Raw genomic sequence first — 18,561 nt, forward strand, 5'->3', positions numbered from 1 at the left:
AGAAAACGTGAAGAAAAACAGTGCCAACAGGAAAAATAAGACGATTGAGGAACACAGCACAAGATGCTAGTAGAAACGTTTTTTTAGAAGAAATCATGTTGTGCACATTTTTTCCCAGGCAAATATGACCCAGCTCCACCAACAATGGAAGTCAGGAATATCTGCGTACCTCAGCAAATAATATGCTGTTATCTTAACTTATTGATTATAGATTAGATGCACACAACAAAAGAGTGCTGGTAGACCAGGAATTCCACTAATCTTAATATATTCAGAGCTGCGAGCACCATCATTTATTGGCTGTAGATGGGATTCGCACAACAGAAGACAAAAGCACAAAATGAGGAAAGATTTCACAGAACTGCTGGTGGGAACGCAACCAAACCTACAGTATAAAGAAAAAACATTTGCGCAACGTAATTCTGATTGACATTTACAACCAGTGTCCTCTTATTTTAAATGAAGAGCTTTGCCACTACACTTCACAGGAAAAAAAGCTACTTTCTGATAATAGATGAATGGATTGATAATTGCAGTCGTTGGGTGTTTCTTCTTTTGTGTTAGCCATCAACCCATGTTTAAACCTATACATTTTAGTTGTTCTGGAAAGAAGCACATTTGCATTTGAGCAACGTTTTTTCTTGCTTTTCAGCAAACATTAGCTTCAAAATATCAAGCGGCATTTGCTAAACCTGAGCGCAATTAACACTGCTCTGCATCTGCAACAGATAGATACAGAAAGAGTCAGCGTAACTGAATTGCAACAACAGGGTCAAACATTCCCCCTCTTACAGTTTAAACATGTCTCTGCACCTAACAAACCAGGACACAGCCCCCCTGAAAGCGTGGTAGATAACAGGGTTTTGTGAGCAAATAAGTCCTCCACTTTTCCACTGCTGGCAGTCCTCTCTGTTTAGATCTCCAGTGCAGATCCACTGGTCTCCATACTCCTGGGATACACACCACTTGGCATGATCAAAGTGAGACCAGAACTCCACAGGTCCCGGCAGTTTAATTCTTTTGATATTTAAAACGTGTTCAGGAAGGGAGCAGTTTGAAGGCAGTTCATGCTCTTTTCGTTGCCAGGTTTCCGTCAACAGAGTAGTCTTTAAAACTTGAGCAGCCCAGCCAGTGTAGATGTCTGTAAAAGACAACCCTCAAGTATGTCAACAAAGTAGAAATATAAGGCATTTAACAGCATCTACAATGGCTCTCCAGACAGGGCTCTTTCTTGGTTTAAAGAAAAAGGAAACACTCTGTGAAAAGTAAAAAAAAAAGCTCTTACCGGTCTGGAATTTAATTTTACTGCCATTTTCACATTGTATAATGAAACATTTCCCCTTACTAAACGGTTTTCAGTGCTTTGTTTTCCAATTGAGTTCTTTCAGAACTTTTTATGTTTTAATAACAATCACAACAGAACAACATAAAAGAGCTACTGGTAGTGATTGGAAAGCCCTTGTAGCAAGACAGTTTTAGAAGCGCAACATGTGTTTCTGCCCTACAGATGTGAACTACAAATGTGCAGTTTGTATGTTCTCCCCGTGTTTGCAGGGGTTTCCTCTGGGTGCTCCAGTTTTTGGTCCCACAGTCCAAAAACAACAGACTAGTTGGGTTAATTGGCTTTTGGGAAAATGGACTCTTGGGTAAGCGCTGTGTGTTTTTGTCTCTGTATGCACTGTGATGTCCTGGCATCCTGTCCAGTGTGTATCCTGCCTTTTCCCCTTTGCTTGCTGGGATAGGTTCTGGCTCCCCAGTGACTTTATAGTGGATAAAGTGGTTAGAAGACTGATGTATGATTCACTGTAGGTGGAGTGGATTTTTCATCTCAAAACTATGCGAACTCTGTTAAATGATTATTTTGGACCTAGGTCTTGTTTTCTTGGGATGTTTTCTGCTTCTAGCAATATTACACACTTTACAGTTTATTGCTGGTGATATACTATCGAATATGATGTTTTATGTTATTGCAAGATTATGAAAACAGACACATATACTGTATGGTTTAAATATTTTTCCATTCTGATATTATTATTGCATCCAATCTGAAATTGATTTTTAACTAAGCTTAGTTAAAAATGATCAAACTAAGATTGTTTTTGCCAAATCTGAAAAGTTTGTTTCAGTTTATGTATTATATTGGTGGCTAATATACCATTATATAAACTCATTGTACCATGTAATGGATAGCTTTGAATAAAGTCAAGACCAAATTGTTTTCCCTTTTCGCTGTCTGCATTTTATTTTTAATGTTTGTCTGGGATGAAGAAATGTAATTTGTCTCATTCTTCTTTTGTCATTTTCATGTTTGGCTCTTAACAATGTGCGGCCTTTTGCAAACCTGTACATGCAACCACTGGCCAAAATATAAGCAAAGCCCGTCATCATGCTGTAAAGAGTAAAAACTATGACCAGGAAGTTGCATGTACAGTATCTCACTGGTTCTGAAATATCTGTAGCATCTTGCAGTCGCATTGCTTTACAGGATTTGCAATCTTTACAATAACAATTGCAGCAGAGGTTGTGATGACAGTAAGGTGTGCAGGACTGAGCTATGTTTTTAATAGGAGCAAAATCTGGGCAATTTTCTGGCCTGTGAAAGGTGATGGAAGTCTCTGTCATGCTTCTCAAGACAGCCAAGCCACACTTTTAATGTGAGAGCACAGGAATTCAAAGGGAATTTAGCTAGCTTGTTTTTAGGACTTAAAAGTGCATTTACTTGGGTTGCCTCCACACTTCCATAAAGAAGAGAATACGTGCTAAAAATGAATATGCATTTGGCAGTGGCCTGGCAACAGACGACTGCAAGGACAGAAGACTGTAATACATCGCTAAGACAACACATTAAATCTGAATAAGTTCAAAGGGGCCACTTGTCCACACTGGTGAATTGCAAATCACTGGAACGTAAGCATAACTACCATGGAGTATTTCAACATCTTTAAATGTGAATGTATTTCTGGACGTTTCGAGAGTCGGAGTCGACTGTTTTTATCCGACTCTTCTCCTCAGTGCAGAATGAAAATCAGTGCTGTCCAGGAAGGTTTCTGAACTTTAACCAGCTCCAGAATCAATGGGAAACCTACGTGACCAAACAAATGCTCAATTCCAGGAAAAAGATTCCAAATGCATATCCTGGTACAGAACCTTTGATAAGGACAGCTGATATGTCAGATTGTAGTTGGTGTTTCATCACAGATCTTTTTGTACAGTCTGCGTGGTTTTAAAAGAAAACCACTCTCACCATCCACAAAGAAGCGAGACTTGGCAAGGCTGAGGAAGGTTTCTCCCTGAGCTGACAGCAGTTTCCCCATCCTCCTTCCCTGCACCCAGGGCTTTACAGAGCCCTCACAAATGCAGCTCATTCTGGGCAGTTCGTGGCGAAAGACTTCAGGCAAGGAGCAGTTGTACACGTGGGGGTTATAATACAACAGCTGCTCGGCTGAGGAAAAAGAAAGGAAAACAACTTTATTGTTGCTAAATCGCATCCTCTCACTTGCAATGCAAACACCTTATGTTGTTACAACAGTAACCATTATACCCGGGCCGGAACACCCACAGCCCACAGAGGTGCTGGAGGGCTTCGGTTTTATTTTTTCATACCTTCATGTCACTGAACTGTGAGGAAAAATAAACTGTTCATTTTTGTATGATTAAAATCAATAAATACAAAACTGAGGAAGGTAACACTACAAAGCGTCTTCTGTGGAATAAGGAGGCAAAGAAGCTAGAAGGGGAAATTGTGTTCTCCATTGAGAAGAGAGACATTAAGTTTTCTGATGCAGAAGCAGTTAATTTGGATTTCCCCAGCTTCTTAACACTGCCTGCTATATCTGAAGACCCGCCACACTCAATAATTCCATTGTAGTGCTGGGCTACAGCACAAGTCTGCAGTCCTATGAAGCAAGGACTACACATTCAATTTACCCCACACATTTCATTCTATGGCTCGGCTCACGGTTAAAAAACAAAAACAAAAATCCGGCCCAACAAATATTGAATCTGGTAAATGGCCTCGCATTGTCGTCTCTTTCAATTTGAACTGAGCAATACAAATAAAAATAAAATGGTATTTTGCTATTAGCATAATGCTAGCTTCCCTATGTTGTGCACCTATCTGAGGGAATTGTGTAGATTTGTAAGTGATACAGAGCGCGGTCCGGCCGTTCAGTTTCCCCGAGGACGGCCAGCTGTACCCCCTTTCTGGGAATGGAGGGAAGTGGGGGACACTGTGACTGAGCCAGAAACCCTGAGTCTGGTCAAAGTGTAGGACTCCTGTGTGGACACACAAAGAGATATTACAACACACCGAGATAACAGATCACATTCTATTCATTCATACTTAAAATGAACAGCAGTTATCGATTTATGAAGAGTCAGTAGATGATGGATTGCAAGTTATTACTGTTAACACAGTACTTTGAAAAAGGTCAATAATAATAATAATAATAATAATTCCTTACACTTTTATAGTGCTTTTCTGGACACTCCACTCAAAGCTCTTTCCAGGTATTGGGGACTCTCGTCCACCACCACCAATGTGAAGCCAAAGTGTACACAGAACACTCACCACACACCAGCTATTTAGTGGGGAGGAGAGCAGAGTAATGAAGCCAATTCAAAGATGGGGATTCTTAGGAGGCCATGACTGGTAAGGGCCAATGGGAAGTTTGGCCAGGATGCTGGGGTAACACCTACAGATGCAGCCATTCAAAATGCGCGGGCGATACCGCATTATTTTCCGGTACGCTGTACGCAGTCTACCGCAAGCTACCGGTAAATACCGCGAGTTACCGGTAAATACCGCTAGCAAAATAATAGTATCCGGAATTTCCGCAAGGTGGAGCTAATAAAGCTCAACCTCTCATGTTTGAGCTGTAGCCATCAAAGTCTTTAACGAAGATATTAATAATAGTATTAATAATAAATGACCTTGGACAAGCTGTAAACTCAAAGTATTGCCCTGGTCCACATTCTTTTTTTCATTGACCGTCTTTGTAAAAGTAACGCCACAGCATTTCGCAATCACGCATTTTTTTCCAATCATGCAAAGTACAGTGATTCACCATGCCTTTCACATGCTCATAAAAGAGATTGATTTAGGGACATAAACATATTACCGTATGCAAACTGTACTGTATACAGTATGTATATGTATATTTAATGTCTTAACTGTGCCCGTTTAAGTATTGAATATTCATATCTAATTTTACCACTGAAGGGAAATCTTAGTAGCTGAGCATAAAAACAATAGGAGCATACTGCAACGCGTGTGAAGGCCATAAACGATATTAATTTTGGAACATAAACATACAGTATATGGCTGGTCTCGGTACTTTAAAGAAAACATACACGAAACATGGTTTCATTATGACCAGAATCTTGAGATATTTTTAACTTGATTTACAGTATTTGAGAGGTATGTCTTAACACCGATACTACAGTGCTTAAGTACTACTCACGTATATGTTTCTAGGTTTATATTATGCATTTCATACGGTCAAATTACTTTTGAGCAACTAATAAGAAGCGCGAAACGGTATGCGTTTTACTTTCGTTTCGTGCTGGGACCCGTGGATTGATTAGAGATATCAAGTACATACAAGTCATTTTTTAAATGTTGTAGTTCGTCTTGAAAAAATGTTACGAGTACATCATCTATCAACAATTACACAGGTTCTGTTTCCATATTGCGGATTTTGGTTACGTAATATTATTTTCTAGATTTCACGTTGTGAATATATGATTTGGGCAAACAGAGCCGCAAAGAAGTACATTATGGGTTGTTGTTTTTTTTTGCAGTTTTATCTAGAACAAGCGATGCTTAAACCTTTGTCTGATTCTTGTGAAACTATCCACACGACAGTTACAGTACCTAGGAGTTGACTTCAGTGATGTCACTGATGGGATGTTTCTAAAAATCCATCCTCTGTAAAACGTCTTCTCTAGTTGTCCTGCATATGTATTCGCTAATGAAGCTGTGTGTTCTGAGCCTGGATCTCTACATTTCTGTATGAACCACCTTAGAGGGCTAAAGACAGCTTGTGTTTAAATTGAGTGTAAGGCAATTTATGCTTCTAAAGTCATGGTCAGCATTTTTGTACTGTGCTGTAAACTTGTTCTGTGCCTAGTCACATTATTTTATAGCGTTTTCATAGCGTTATCAAATCTGGTGGCGCTGTGTTAGTTTCCTGACTCCCATGTCACATGGTCTGTGATTGTAACCTGTAATACCGGTTTAATTCGTCACAGCCAGCACTCCGGTTGTAAAGTAGAAGCAGGCGAGATTTCCAGCGAAAAACACCTCCCCCTTCTTCAGGTGTGAGGGTCTTCTGCTCAGAATGAAACGCTAAAATGTAATGTAGGCTCTGAATGGGTTCTGACTTGCTTTAACAAAATATGTTTACAAATCCTTTCACCTGGCATTTTCGTAGTTAGAAATTATGGAACGCTCTGTTAAAAGCAAGGGAGTTTTTATGTCCGTTGCAGTTCTTTTGCAACATGAATATAATTATATCGTTATTAATTTCTTGAGATACGCGATTCCATATTATATTCCCTTTTAATCAAATTCTAAAAGTATGCTTGTTGACTCCGGTATCGCGTTAGTTAAAGACTTCGATGCTTAAAATGTTTAGGAGAAATGGAATACTGGTGTGTATGTTTTCTTTAAAGTACCGAGACCAGCCATATACTGTATGTTTAAGTTCCAAAATTAATATCGTTTATGGACTTCACACGCGTTGCAGTATGCTCCTATTCTTTTTATGCTCAGGCACTAAGTAAAAGGAGATGCTTCATATTGCTTGACTAATTTTAAAAACTAAGTTAGAAATGCAGACGCTCCCTCGGTGCGCTGCTCTGGTGCGCCGGCTCTTACACAGTGCCTGTCTGCCGTAAGCGTTACAATATACATACCCAACACTGCTTGTACCCATCTGTCATGCAAATAAAACACCTTGAATTGAATTGAATTGAGGGGAGAGGGGGGAATACTAAAGGCAATACTGGCTCAATACCCTCGATGGGCTTTGACGTGCTAATGCGTTGGTTTAACAGTCCGGGTGTGGCAGGCTTCCAATGTCAACTCGACTCGATTGGAAGACAATGAACGTATTTTGTGATATTTAGAAATATAAATTTGTTTGGTGCGAGTGAGGTTTTATTTAATCTCTGACCAAGGGAAACGTTTCATTTTTTCAAAGAAATGTTTGTTAAAAAATAAAGTCATAGTTCTATGGGATTCAATCACAGACCATGTGACAAGGGAGTCAGGAAACTACTCTAACACACAGCGCCACCGGATTTAATAACGCAATAAAAACGCTATAAAATAATGTGACTAGGCACAGAAAAAGTTTACAGCACAGTACAATAATAAATGCTGACCATGACTTTAGAAGCATAAATTACCTTACACTCAATTTAAACACAAGCTGTCTTTCTGTATGAACCTCTAAGCTGGTTCATACAGAAAATGTAGAAATGCATTAGCCTGATTATGATTAAAAAACACATAATTAAACACGCGTTTGCGATTTAAATCAGAACACGATTTAAATCAATATAAATGTTTATATTGTAACGCATACTGTCCAGCCTCCATTTCTCTATAAAAATTTACTCTGTTGCACACACACACACAATAGAAGGAGGAACCGCTGTCAGAAGGGAAGATATGTTCAAAATATCGCAAATATCGTTCATGTTGCGATATTTTGAAATATAAAAGTCAATTTATTGTCCATAATATCGCTATTCTATTTTTTCGAAGAAATGTTTGTTAAAAGAAAAGTCCGGCACCAGCTGGATTCGATCACACAACCTCCCAGTTGCTAGTCACGCACCTAGACCAGTCGGCTAGAAGACAGCTCGCATGAACAGGCAGGCGAAAAAGCCCTACACAGCCCTGTCGCAGTACACGAATACCGTTATTAAATTCTTTAGATACGCGATTCCATATTATATTCCCTTTTAATCAAATTCTAAAAGTATGCTTGTTGACTCCGGTATCATGTTAGTTAAAGACTTCAAAGCTTAAAATGTTTAGGGAGAAATGGAATACTGGTGTGTATTTTTTTCTTTAAAGTACCAAGACCAGCTACAGTATATACTGTATGTTTATGTTCCAAAATTAATATCGTTTATGGCCTTCACACGCGTTACAGTATGCTCCTATTCTTTTTATGCTCAGCTACTAAGATTTCCCTTCAGTGGTAAAATTCAATATCTACAACGGGCACAGCAAAGACGTTTTTACTGTAAGTCTTTCTACGACAGACCAACGGACCACGAGTGCCCCTGTCGGTCAACCAATCACGTACTGCGGTGCCACGCGTCATCTTGCGTCATACTGAGCGACGTCACCTGCGGTACGTGTCTGTGACGCGCACTTTGAATGGCTGCATCTGTATACTCTTTTCGAGAAACGCCCTGGGATTTTCAATGACCACAGAGAGTCAGGACCTCGGTTTTATGTCTCATCCGAAGGACAGTGCCTTTTTAAAGTATAGTGTCCCCGTCACTATACTGGGGCATTAGGACTCACATAGACTGCAGGGTGAGCACCCCCTGCTGGCCCCACTTACACCTCTTCCAGCAGCAACCTTAGCTTTCGCAGGAGGTCTCCCATCCAGGTACTGACCAGGCTCACAGCTGCTGAGTTTTAGTGGGCTGCCAGTTGTGAGGTACATTGTGTTTAATTTAGTAGTGGTAATGATAAAGATGATACTGATGTTTGTATCCCTGGAAGCCATGGGCACAAGGAAGGTGACACCCTGGACAAGAAGCCCACTTAATCGCAGGGCAGATACAGACACTGAAGCGCACACTAGAGCTAATCTTTTCTCAGAAGCCAATCAGCCAACCAGTATAGTTTTGGACCGGGGGAGGAAACTGGAGCACCCAGAGGTAACCCTGGGAGAAAAGACAATTTCTTCACAGATGGCATCCTGAGTCCAAAATCAAGCCCAGGGCCCCAGTGCTGTAAGGTAGCAATGCTAACCACTGTACTACTGTGCTGCCTGGTTAGTAGTAGTACTAGTAGTAGTGGCAATTTTATACCCACCCAAATTAGAATTGGCGATTTTATCTGTACATTTCTTCTCACGCCCATGACCTTTGACCCCAGGTTTGTCCAACCTCTCTTACACAGTCATACACCTATTGACCCTACACAGTGATGTACAGGACTTTTCCAGCCCATCAAAGAACGTGTATTCCCAGTGCTGAGCCACTTATACTCCACTACTTTCGAAATTCTAATTGCCATAACATGGTCTTTTATAATTAATAATTATAAGTCTTTAGCAGACATTAAATCTAATAAACAATAAATCCGTGTTAATTTTATACTGATTTTATTATAGAATTTTTATTATAGTTTAATATAGAAAAATTGATGATGTTTTTGAAAGAATATTCGTAATATAGTGATACAAATGCATCACTTTCTATGCCATGCTGTGCTGTTCTATGAAATGCTAAGATACACTTCTAAACAAAAATAACTAGTATCTAATTATCAGGGTCCTTACTAGTGTTATCTCGCTAACTTGCTAAAATATCCTGTAGAATTCTTTAAAACATCTTTCTCACAATGATTTCATTATCCTAAAAAAAACAACAATATCTCTTTATCAAAAGAGGGGCAAGATGAAAGTGATCAGGCAACTTTTTTAAGTTATTTAAAAGTGAGATGATTTGATGAGTTTTACCAAGAATACTTTATAAACAGTTCTTCTGATTGCTTTCTTACTACATAAATAGAAGCATATTACCAGGAATATATAGATACAGGCTTGCAAACACTTATATGTGCAAGTAGTTCAGGTGGATAGCTGCGTCAGCATGTGTAGTCTTCAAAGGAGCAAGTAATAGGTTTATTCCATGCTGAAAAGAGAAGAGAGAAACACGTTTCGGCTGTGAAGCCTTCTTCAGGTGTGCTAAAGAAGAAGGCACACCTGCACACCTGAAGAAGGCTTCACAGCTGAAACGTTGTGTTTTCTCTCTTCTCTTTTCATCATGGAATAAACCTATTGTCACTTATATGTGCATGTGTGTTTATTTGCTTGGACCTCATGATACTTCTGTAATGGAAGGACAGTGTTAACCTTAGAAACAAAGGCACAATCCTTATAAAAGAACTCTGAAAGCAATCAAATCCAGTTAAAAGATGTTATTGTTATTCTGCTATTATACAGTGTATTGTAATTATGTGTTTCAAGAAAATTAGTTTGAAGGCTTACCAAACCACACGACAAGGTTATGATCTAGTGTTGCTTACTGTAGTAAACTATGATAAGAACAGTAGATTAACTAGGGAAGCATCTGGGAACTTATTTTAACTTGATTTATCATGTTAAATGCAGGATTAGAGCACAAAATATTCTCATGGATTTGCCTTCACAAAAGTCAAACTATTCAATACCATTCAACATTCCTCATTCACACCCGATCATAACTATCCTAACTTTCTGTAAGTAAGGATTCCATTGTACCAGTACATGTACATGCAATAAGGTTCAAGTTCTATGTCAATATGCAAGAACAGATCAACTATTATCAAGGAAACAAGGCTTGATTAATACAGTGTACTACATTTAATACTGGTGTTAATTGAAGTCGCATACGTGCAGCTTTCAAGGGTGCCAGCCTGTAGAGGCAGCACCTGTATGGAGACTTTTCGGCAGCAGCGGGAGCAGTGCGACGCATTACAGGGGAGGATTGGGAGGTTAGAGACACTCGTGAAGATGCAGAAGCCGGAGACAGTGTGTACCGGCAGTCAAACGCTTGAGCAGCTGTCTCCCGGTGAGTGGCTCCCCCCACTGCGCAGGTTGCAATGCCTGGCGGAAGCTCTGCCCCCCCCAGAGCACACACCGCCTCAGGACACTCCATCCCGGCTTCTCTGCTCACCACCGCCCAGGACCTGGCTGACGCTGTCCCCGCCGTCTGTCTCCCCTCAGGGAGCACCGTTTACACAGCGGAATTCACAGACGCCAGTGGAACGAACAATTCTCCCAGATATCCAACTGTTGCCCATCACTCAAGAGAAGGAGGGGGGGTTGTACTTGCAGTGCATCGGTATAGATGGGAAAGCCAGAGCCGACCGCTACGCCGCCCTCGTGTTTGGGGTGCTTATCATTCTCAGTGCATAACAAGGAAGATTAATAAACATAAACATAATCTCATGGTTAAATAGTCAAGTCTAGCCATGTGTGAGTCTAGTCTCACAGAGCTTCAACAGCAGATGACAACTTGTGAGTTCGATTAAGAATGTATAAAAGCATTTCATTAATAACGCGTTTGCGTTTGTCTGGGTGCTGACAAAGTAAAACACAATTACTTTTTGACAATGAAGAACTGTGTGTGTGTCTCTCTCTCTGCTGGCGTTTGTAATCGTTTTTATTTTTAAATACATTTTAGCAAAGTAATGTACCATAATAGTATTGTGAGACATATTTGGGTTAACATGTTCAGTGTTCAGTGTGTGGTAATTTGTTTGGTGCGAGTGAAGTCTTATTTAATCTCTGACCCGGGGAAAAGTGTGGTGTGGACGGCTGAGGAGAGAATGCAGGCTCGCGCTGTGTCCGTTATTCTTTTTTTCTTTTTCTGGTTTGGTCGGATAGTTTTTGTTTTTGATTTATCAATAAAGTTTGATAATCGGCCAGTGAAAGCTCTGTTGTCCTTCACATGAATGCCTGAAACATTGTACCGAACCCAGGATTTTACAGTATTTTTTCTTTAAAATACCAATAACAGCAACATACAGTTTACATAATATGTTGATGTTCCCAAATTAATATTGTTTATGACCTTTATGACCTTCGTTATGCTCTTCGTTAATGTCTAAGCCGGAACACATCATTATATCTCATTTTGTATTTCTTTTTAAAAAAAAAATCGTTTGCCCAGCCTAACAGTATTGTTGTTATTGTTTTTATCCTGTAAAGCGCTTTGAGGAGCCACCTTTAAAAGCGCTATATACAATAAAGTTCATTATTATTACTATTGTTAATTTGCTGGACAGAGAGGTGAACATTATTACGCAGAAGACAAAGATAGTGATTTACGTTGCATTGTGCATTGTGCTGCTGTAATACAGTTTTAAATAATTAAAAGTCTAAACAGTATCAGCTTTATTTATGGGTTGTAATTTAAAAAAAGTCAAAAACCGCACTCAAAATGCAATTTATAGCTTTCTGGCAAGAGGAGACACCCAAATTAATAATGTAACATGCCACTGTTTGTGCATGAATAAGGTTATACTGCTATTTCCTTAGATACTGTACGCGATTCCATGGGGTTTTTCCTATTACTTGATTCTTATGGATGAAAAAAAGAAGAAAAAACACATTCCATAAGAATCAGCGCTTTTATATAGCGCCTTTAAAGGTGGCTTCTCAAAACGCTTTACAGGATAAAAACAACAATAACAACAACAACAACAATATTGTATTTCATTGCACTTTGACAGATCGTCCTTAAATCAATTGTTGATTTAGTTTGACAGTAACCCTAACACTAACCCTATTTTATTTTTTCAAAGAAATGTTTGTTAAAAAAAGAGTCATGGCTCCAGCTGGATTTAAACACCCAACGTGTGATGTGTGAGTCGGGAACCTAACCCACAGCGCCACTGGCAAGGCCACATGAGAAGTGTTGAAAAAGCCCTACAGAAACATTATCAACAGACATCGTACAGCGTTCTTACACATTTTTGTGTTGCGGTACATGAATATAATTATATCGTTATTAATTTCTTTAGATACGCGATTCCATATTATATTCCCTTTTAATCAAATTCTAAAAGTATGCTTGTTAACTGCGGTATCACGTTAGTTAAGGACTTCGATGCTTAAAATGTTTAGGGAGAAATGGAATACCGGTGTGTATTTTTTCTTTAAAGTACAGAGACCAGCCATATACTGTATGTTTATGTTCCAAAATTAATATCGTTTATGGCCTTCACACGCGTTACAGTATGCTCCTATTCTTTTTATGCTCAGCTACTAAGATTTCCCTTCAGTGGTAAAATTCCATATAAATATTCAATACTTAAACGGGCACAGTAAAGACATTTAAATCTTTCTACGACCGACCAATGCACCACGAGTGCCCCTGTCGGTCAACCAATCACGTACCGCGGTATTTTGCGTCATCTCGCGTCACGATGCGCGATGACGTAGCCAATTACCCCCGGTACGTGCCTGTGCCGCGCACTTTGAATGGCTGCATCTGTAAATCCAGGGTACAGTGTCTATGATTTTTTTTTGTCATAAAGAAATTACTATTGGATTTTAAAGTGTTTTTTTCCTTTCAATAGTTCGTTTTGAAACGATTCACCAGAATGTATTCTTGAGGAGAGTAATGTTTGTGAGATGCTTGCCTTGCCTCGCTTCTTTTAGTCAACTGTTGACTCTTTGTCAACTGCTGCAGTTCAGTTCTACAGAGCTCTGCTGGTTTAAAATGCAGAAAATGAGCTCTAATCGCATAAGATTATTCCAGTTTTTCCACAATGCTCATGTCAAACATGGGCGACCCCTAAAAACAAGAGCTATTTTCACTTTGTAGGCCACTACATCACCTAGAAATGATCAAGGCTGCTTGACCCTTCTTCTCTTGCCACAGGTTCTGTTCATCTCCCAGAAGCACCAGTGCACCCACAGACTGGCAACAGACACTAGTATTGTTTAAGTGCCCTTTTTATTTTCTAGTGATCACAACAGTTAACACTGTCTGTCCAACACCCAGGACACATTGTACAGTGTCACAGTTCTAGAGCAGTATACAGTATGTAATACTCTTTTATGTGTTTTTGGAATCATACAGGTTTATTCTGTATAAGCTGCCAGACCACGATGAAGGAAGAGGTCTGCGATACCTCTACATGGATGACCATACCAATGGCTGGGTAGATGGGAAGAAATTGGTAAATGACTCCAAGAGTGCAGTGGGGCAGACTTTGCAGCCTTTTTTGTCCTACATTCATAAAAAGGTAAGAAACCTTTATTTATAATCTGTGTCATCTCCCAGAAAGTGAGGTCAGGATATACATTGTCTTTTCGATGTGTTTATTTTCACAGGTTTCTCTTATAATTCAAAAGCCTTTTGTGCAATACAAATACAAACTTTGCATTGATATTTTTTATATTCCTTCCTAAAAGACTGTGGACTTTGGGTATCTTCTATACAACGATCAACCTCCCAAGTCATTTAAACCTGCTCCTTCATCTTTTGGACACAGCAAAGGTAAGTAACATTTTATAATGTACAAGACAGAAGGACACAGAAAATGGGGGGGGGGGAAAAAAACATCATAGACAGCACAACAAACAATATAATTGTATCCGTAATACTTGCTGGGTTTGCTTGCTTATTGCTATGATTAAAGCCAAGTGCAATGTTTGCTACATATGCAGGATGTGAATTGTTCATTTTATATATATCTAAAATAAAATATTTTAAAATGTACACTATTTCAGGGTAGAACATTTACATGTGTGATTCTGCAGATTTTGTCCAAATCATTGATTCAGTAGAAAACATTTATTTTATGATTTACTCAATATGGTCAAGACATGATGGCACGTCCGAAGTATATACTGTACTGTTTCTGAAGAATACCAACACCAGCTTTCTGTGTTTTCTGGTTTTAAAACTTGAATCATAAAGCTTTAAAGTATATATTTCCATCTTGTTTTTGTTCATTATTTTTTTTCCCATTTACATTTCTTTTTCTGAGGCATCACATAAGCTAAGAACAAATCTGTTGCCATCAGAGCTTTTTCTCCTGGTGAAAATCACTGAGTTTAAAAACACTTCTGTAAGTCAATATAATACTGATGTTTATAATAAAAGATTCATTTGCTGGGTAAAACAAAACTAAAGATGCTTGTTTTGGGCTCTAGGTTTCTATTGAATTGAATTTACAGTAGCCCATTTCTAAATGAATACAGTAAATTAAATTGTTGAGATTAAGAAATAAATCTACATACTTCATGGCCAATTGTCAGTTCAAGAGAACTGAAAATAATTAATAGGATTAAGAATAGTCCTATTTTGGACTATGGTTTTCAATTCTCTTAATCTGACTTTTGGCCATGAAGTATGTTCAGTTAAATTCGGTTGGACAAAAAAGCCAAAAGTCAGATTAAGAGAATTGAAATTAGCCCAAAATAGAAGTTTTTTTGTTTAGTTTGATCAATTATACAGTTCTTGTTTGATTCTTGAACTGAATTGATTAATTGAATTCGTCAGCTGGAAGCAGGCTTGATAATGGACTCTGTTCAAAAAGAGCAGACTTGTCCTTTAAAAAGATTGAAACTGAAAAACCAGACGGATCAAAAACGATCAAATTTTGAGATTTGAATGTATCTTGTGTGACCTTTTTCAGGGATTGTGATGTTAGACAGACAGGAGTGTGGCTGGTTCACAGCACCCCAGAGCTTCCAGATGTGAAAAATCATTCTACATCATTCTGGCCCTCCAGTGGGCATGAAAATTCACAGACCTTCTTCTGCGGGACTTACACATACAGCACCTTCAAGGACATAGGTAGGCGTTCACATGAACATACAGCTTTAGTATGTACATGGCATTGACATCGCAGCTGTCTATCACTTTCTGAAAGCCTTTGGTACAATTTTTCCAGATTTTAAGATTCAAGTATTGGCAGTTTTTGTTCTGGTTTGGTGCACCTGTTCTTTTCCTATTTTAAATTTACCTGTGGGGCAAAAACCAGTCTATTCTGTTATTATCTGTTGGTGGTTCAATTTCATATGCACGCTTAATATAACCCTGAGAATAGGTGGACACTAATAGACTTACACCTCATTGTGTATACAGATGAAAATAAATACCGAAATAGCCTTAGACTTTCTAATTAAATCTAAATGATGTGTATGGTGGCTGCTGAAAATGTATGTCAACATTTCAGAACTTGGAGGATAGTTTAACAAATGAAAATAAATAAAGGAAACTCTCCAAACTAATGGAAAAAGAAAGGGGGCATTTGACCTGGATGTATGAAAATGCCATGCTTACTCTTGGTTATTTTTCATTCTTGTCTCTACAGCTGTGCAACTCCAGTATATCCATGTATACTCTTTTGACTATCACATCCCCCAAACCTTCCACAGAGACCTTCAGTGTGTGGCTCAGAGAACATGCTATCCCAGGAAAGAGCCTTGGTTTATGCAGCTGCCCCTGACATCTTTAGCAGGGGAAACTTTCACCAGCTTTGCAAAATACTCTAGATTTAACGACGGTGAGCACCACTTCTTCCCTCTCGAATCTCAATTCCTTTTCATGAAGTTTCTGATAAATGCAAGTCGATCTGAAATTTCCCTTATGCAAATGGCACTACCACCCATACCAATGCCAGATATTGGTTTTAAGATTAAACAAAACGTATTTTTCTGTTCTACAACTTACTTCAGACATCCCCCTTCATTCGCATTTCTTTTCAAAAGCTGCTCAAACAATGTGTGAGATGGGGGGAAACAACATTGCGAAGGCACAAAACCTGTAAGTGTTCAGAAAAAGAAAGCCAAGGCAGAGCTAGAGTCTTCCAAAAAAATCAGTTAAGTCTTTGGATCACGTTTTTTTCCCAACTGATCGCTTCTTTAGAAACTATTCTCCAATTCAAAATACAGAAACAGTAGTGAACAACACAGTTGCCATGATCCATAAACAATCTCTGTGCTTCATTATTGCAGTTTGTTCCTGGAGAAGTGAAAATGTCACATCAGCTATTTTTCTCATTTTAGATATTTGGAATCAATAGTTAATTTTTTGCATGCCTCTACATTTTAAAATCACAAATGAATTATCACAGTTCCAGACCAGTACCAGCTTGGAAGAGATGACGAAATGTACTTATTCCTTCAAAATATGTGCTATAACAGCCCCACAGTGATGCTAAGTGTCGGAGTTGGCATAAGTTGTACCAATGATGTTTCTTTCACTGACAACACTACAAGAGCACTGGTGCCCAGCTGGTCATAGAGGTTGCAGTTATCGGACGCGTCTGAGATCGCTTGGATATCCCAAAGTGCCCAGCCCTGTTGGTGTTGGTATTCTGTGAATTATGTATCACTGCTGAAACTCGGACAACAATGTCTGATTTACTCTGAACAAGCACTTATTGAGCCTCTCAGAATCTGAATTTATTTAATTTTTACAAAGTCTAACTCTATTGTATGTTGGCCGTTTCTAGCCAGCAAGACCCACTTTCTCACAAAGATTTTGTTGGAACAATATCCAGTTTATTTTTAGTCAAAGCCTTTCCCAATTGAAGATGTATTTATATAAAAAAGCAGACTTCGTTTTGGTGAAACTTTCTCAATCTGCCACCTGGAAACTGAACTTTCCTACATGTTTCTGCGGTTACACTTTAGATTTAAGGTTTCATAGCATCGCTTTCTTTCAACAGAGATTTTATGGGATGTTAGTAAAGCATTCATTTATATTCAGTAGTAATTTAGGTTTAGGATTTGTGTCTGAGGTAGTTTGTAGGTGCTTTATTAACATTCTGTAAAGCCCAATTCTTGAGCAAATTGATTAATAGAATATTTCAATCTTTTATTCATACAACAATCTAAAACAAATGTTTTTTTCTTGGTATGTTGATTTAAACATAAGAAAGGATAAAAATATAACTTGTGTAGCTTCTTTAGATACCATTTAATACCTAAGAACACGAGAGGTTACATTTGGCCCATTTAGCTAATTTCTTAGTAGTTCATTCAAGGATCTCATCCTGCTGTTTCTTGAAAGGAACCAGGACTTAAATAACACGTGCAGTTTGTTCCATTAATCTCAACTAGTTTTGAAAAGAAATTGATTAATTGATCCAAGGATCTCATTCTGCTGTTACTTTAAAGGTTATTGGAAACGGTTGTCATATCTTATTTAAATACATTTAAAAAAATGTTATGTAGAAAAGGAACAATCCAGTAAGTTTCAAACACCGCCCTTCAAAAGCAATATGTCACACTTCACACTTGATCTACTGTATATTGGTGGTGTTGATTTTAAAAAAGAACGTTCTGGGTAGGAACCAGTACAGTACAGCATTCAGAGAGGGGGGGGAGAAATACACATTCACTTGTTCTTGGATCCAGTTTGACGTTTTGGTAGCAAGTGCACTTCCTGTTTTTGGTTGGGTAGAAAGTGTGCCTGGGACAGATTCTAACATGGAACCTGTGACTCTGTTCCGTTTCAGATCTCTACTCGGGTTTGCTGGTTAACTATTTAGGAGATGACTTCGCCAAAAGCTGGGGGAAGCTTCATCGGCCTCTGCCGTCGAATTGCTCCGTGGCGCACAAGGTGTACAACGTGACGACGATGCAGCTGCCAGAGGCCAGGCCTTTCGGCATCATGGTGGACCACTCCAAGTGGTGTGTGACGAAGGGCGGGGGTCCGCACTGGACCTGCATCGCGGACACGAACCGAGAGATCAGTCAAACGAGAAGAGGAGGCGGGGCTGTGTGCACAAGCAGGCCTGGAGTGTGGAAGGCCTTCCTCACAGTAGTTGACACATTTGAGGACTGCCAGTAA

General features: G+C 39.0%; 3 protein-coding genes across 3 annotated transcripts; 2 read left to right on the plus strand and 1 right to left on the minus strand.

Annotated features, from left to right (window-relative positions):
• Window positions 1-788: 788 nt before the first annotated feature.
• Window positions 789-8,756, minus strand: LOC148823746 (deoxyribonuclease-2-beta-like). Its single transcript, XM_088928110.1, has 4 exons — window positions 8,732-8,756; window positions 4,114-4,275; window positions 3,245-3,442; window positions 789-1,141 (listed from the first exon to the last, which is right to left on the minus strand). Exons 1-4 carry the CDS (start codon window positions 8,754-8,756, stop codon window positions 789-791), a joined length of 738 nt encoding a protein of 245 aa, XP_088784236.1.
• LOC148823747 (uncharacterized) lies at window positions 8,755-11,156 on the plus strand. Its single transcript, XM_088928112.1, has 2 exons — window positions 8,755-8,910; window positions 10,638-11,156. The coding sequence occupies exons 1-2, from the start codon at window positions 8,755-8,757 to the stop codon at window positions 11,154-11,156; spliced, it is 675 nt and encodes a 224-aa protein (XP_088784238.1).
• A 2,022-nt stretch (window positions 11,157-13,178) lies between these two features.
• LOC148823748 (deoxyribonuclease-2-alpha-like) lies at window positions 13,179-18,561 on the plus strand. The gene is made up of 6 exons (XM_088928113.1): window positions 13,179-13,183; window positions 13,831-13,996; window positions 14,246-14,250; window positions 15,395-15,555; window positions 16,076-16,267; window positions 18,227-18,561. Exons 1-6 carry the CDS (start codon window positions 13,179-13,181, stop codon window positions 18,559-18,561), a joined length of 864 nt encoding a protein of 287 aa, XP_088784239.1.

Source organism: Atractosteus spatula, chromosome 11, assembly GCF_055471065.1.
Source record: "Atractosteus spatula isolate fAtrSpa1 chromosome 11, fAtrSpa1.hap1, whole genome shotgun sequence".
Lineage (NCBI taxonomy): Eukaryota > Metazoa > Chordata > Actinopteri > Semionotiformes > Lepisosteidae > Atractosteus > Atractosteus spatula.

Excerpts from the sequence above, each read along its gene's own strand:
- LOC148823747 (XM_088928112.1), top strand. The coding sequence starts at position 8,755 with ATGGGCACAAGGAAGGTGACACCCTGGACAAGAAGCCCACTTAATCGC. Across the intron at positions 8,911-10,637 it reads GGAAACTGGAGCACCCAGAG|CTTTCAAGGGTGCCAGCCTG; the intron begins GTAACCCTGGGA and ends GCATACGTGCAG.
- LOC148823746 (XM_088928110.1), bottom strand. The coding sequence starts at position 8,756 with ATGGCTTCCAGGGATACAAACATCA. Across the intron at positions 3,443-4,113 it reads TACACAATTCCCTCAGATAG|CCGAGCAGCTGTTGTATTAT; the intron begins GTGCACAACATA and ends CTTTTTCCTCAG. Across the intron at positions 1,142-3,244 it reads GTCTCGCTTCTTTGTGGATG|ACATCTACACTGGCTGGGCT; the intron begins GTGAGAGTGGTT and ends TGTCTTTTACAG.
- LOC148823748 (XM_088928113.1), top strand. Across the intron at positions 15,556-16,075 it reads CAGCACCTTCAAGGACATAG|CTGTGCAACTCCAGTATATC; the intron begins GTAGGCGTTCAC and ends TTGTCTCTACAG. Across the intron at positions 16,268-18,226 it reads ATACTCTAGATTTAACGACG|ATCTCTACTCGGGTTTGCTG; the intron begins GTGAGCACCACT and ends GTTCCGTTTCAG.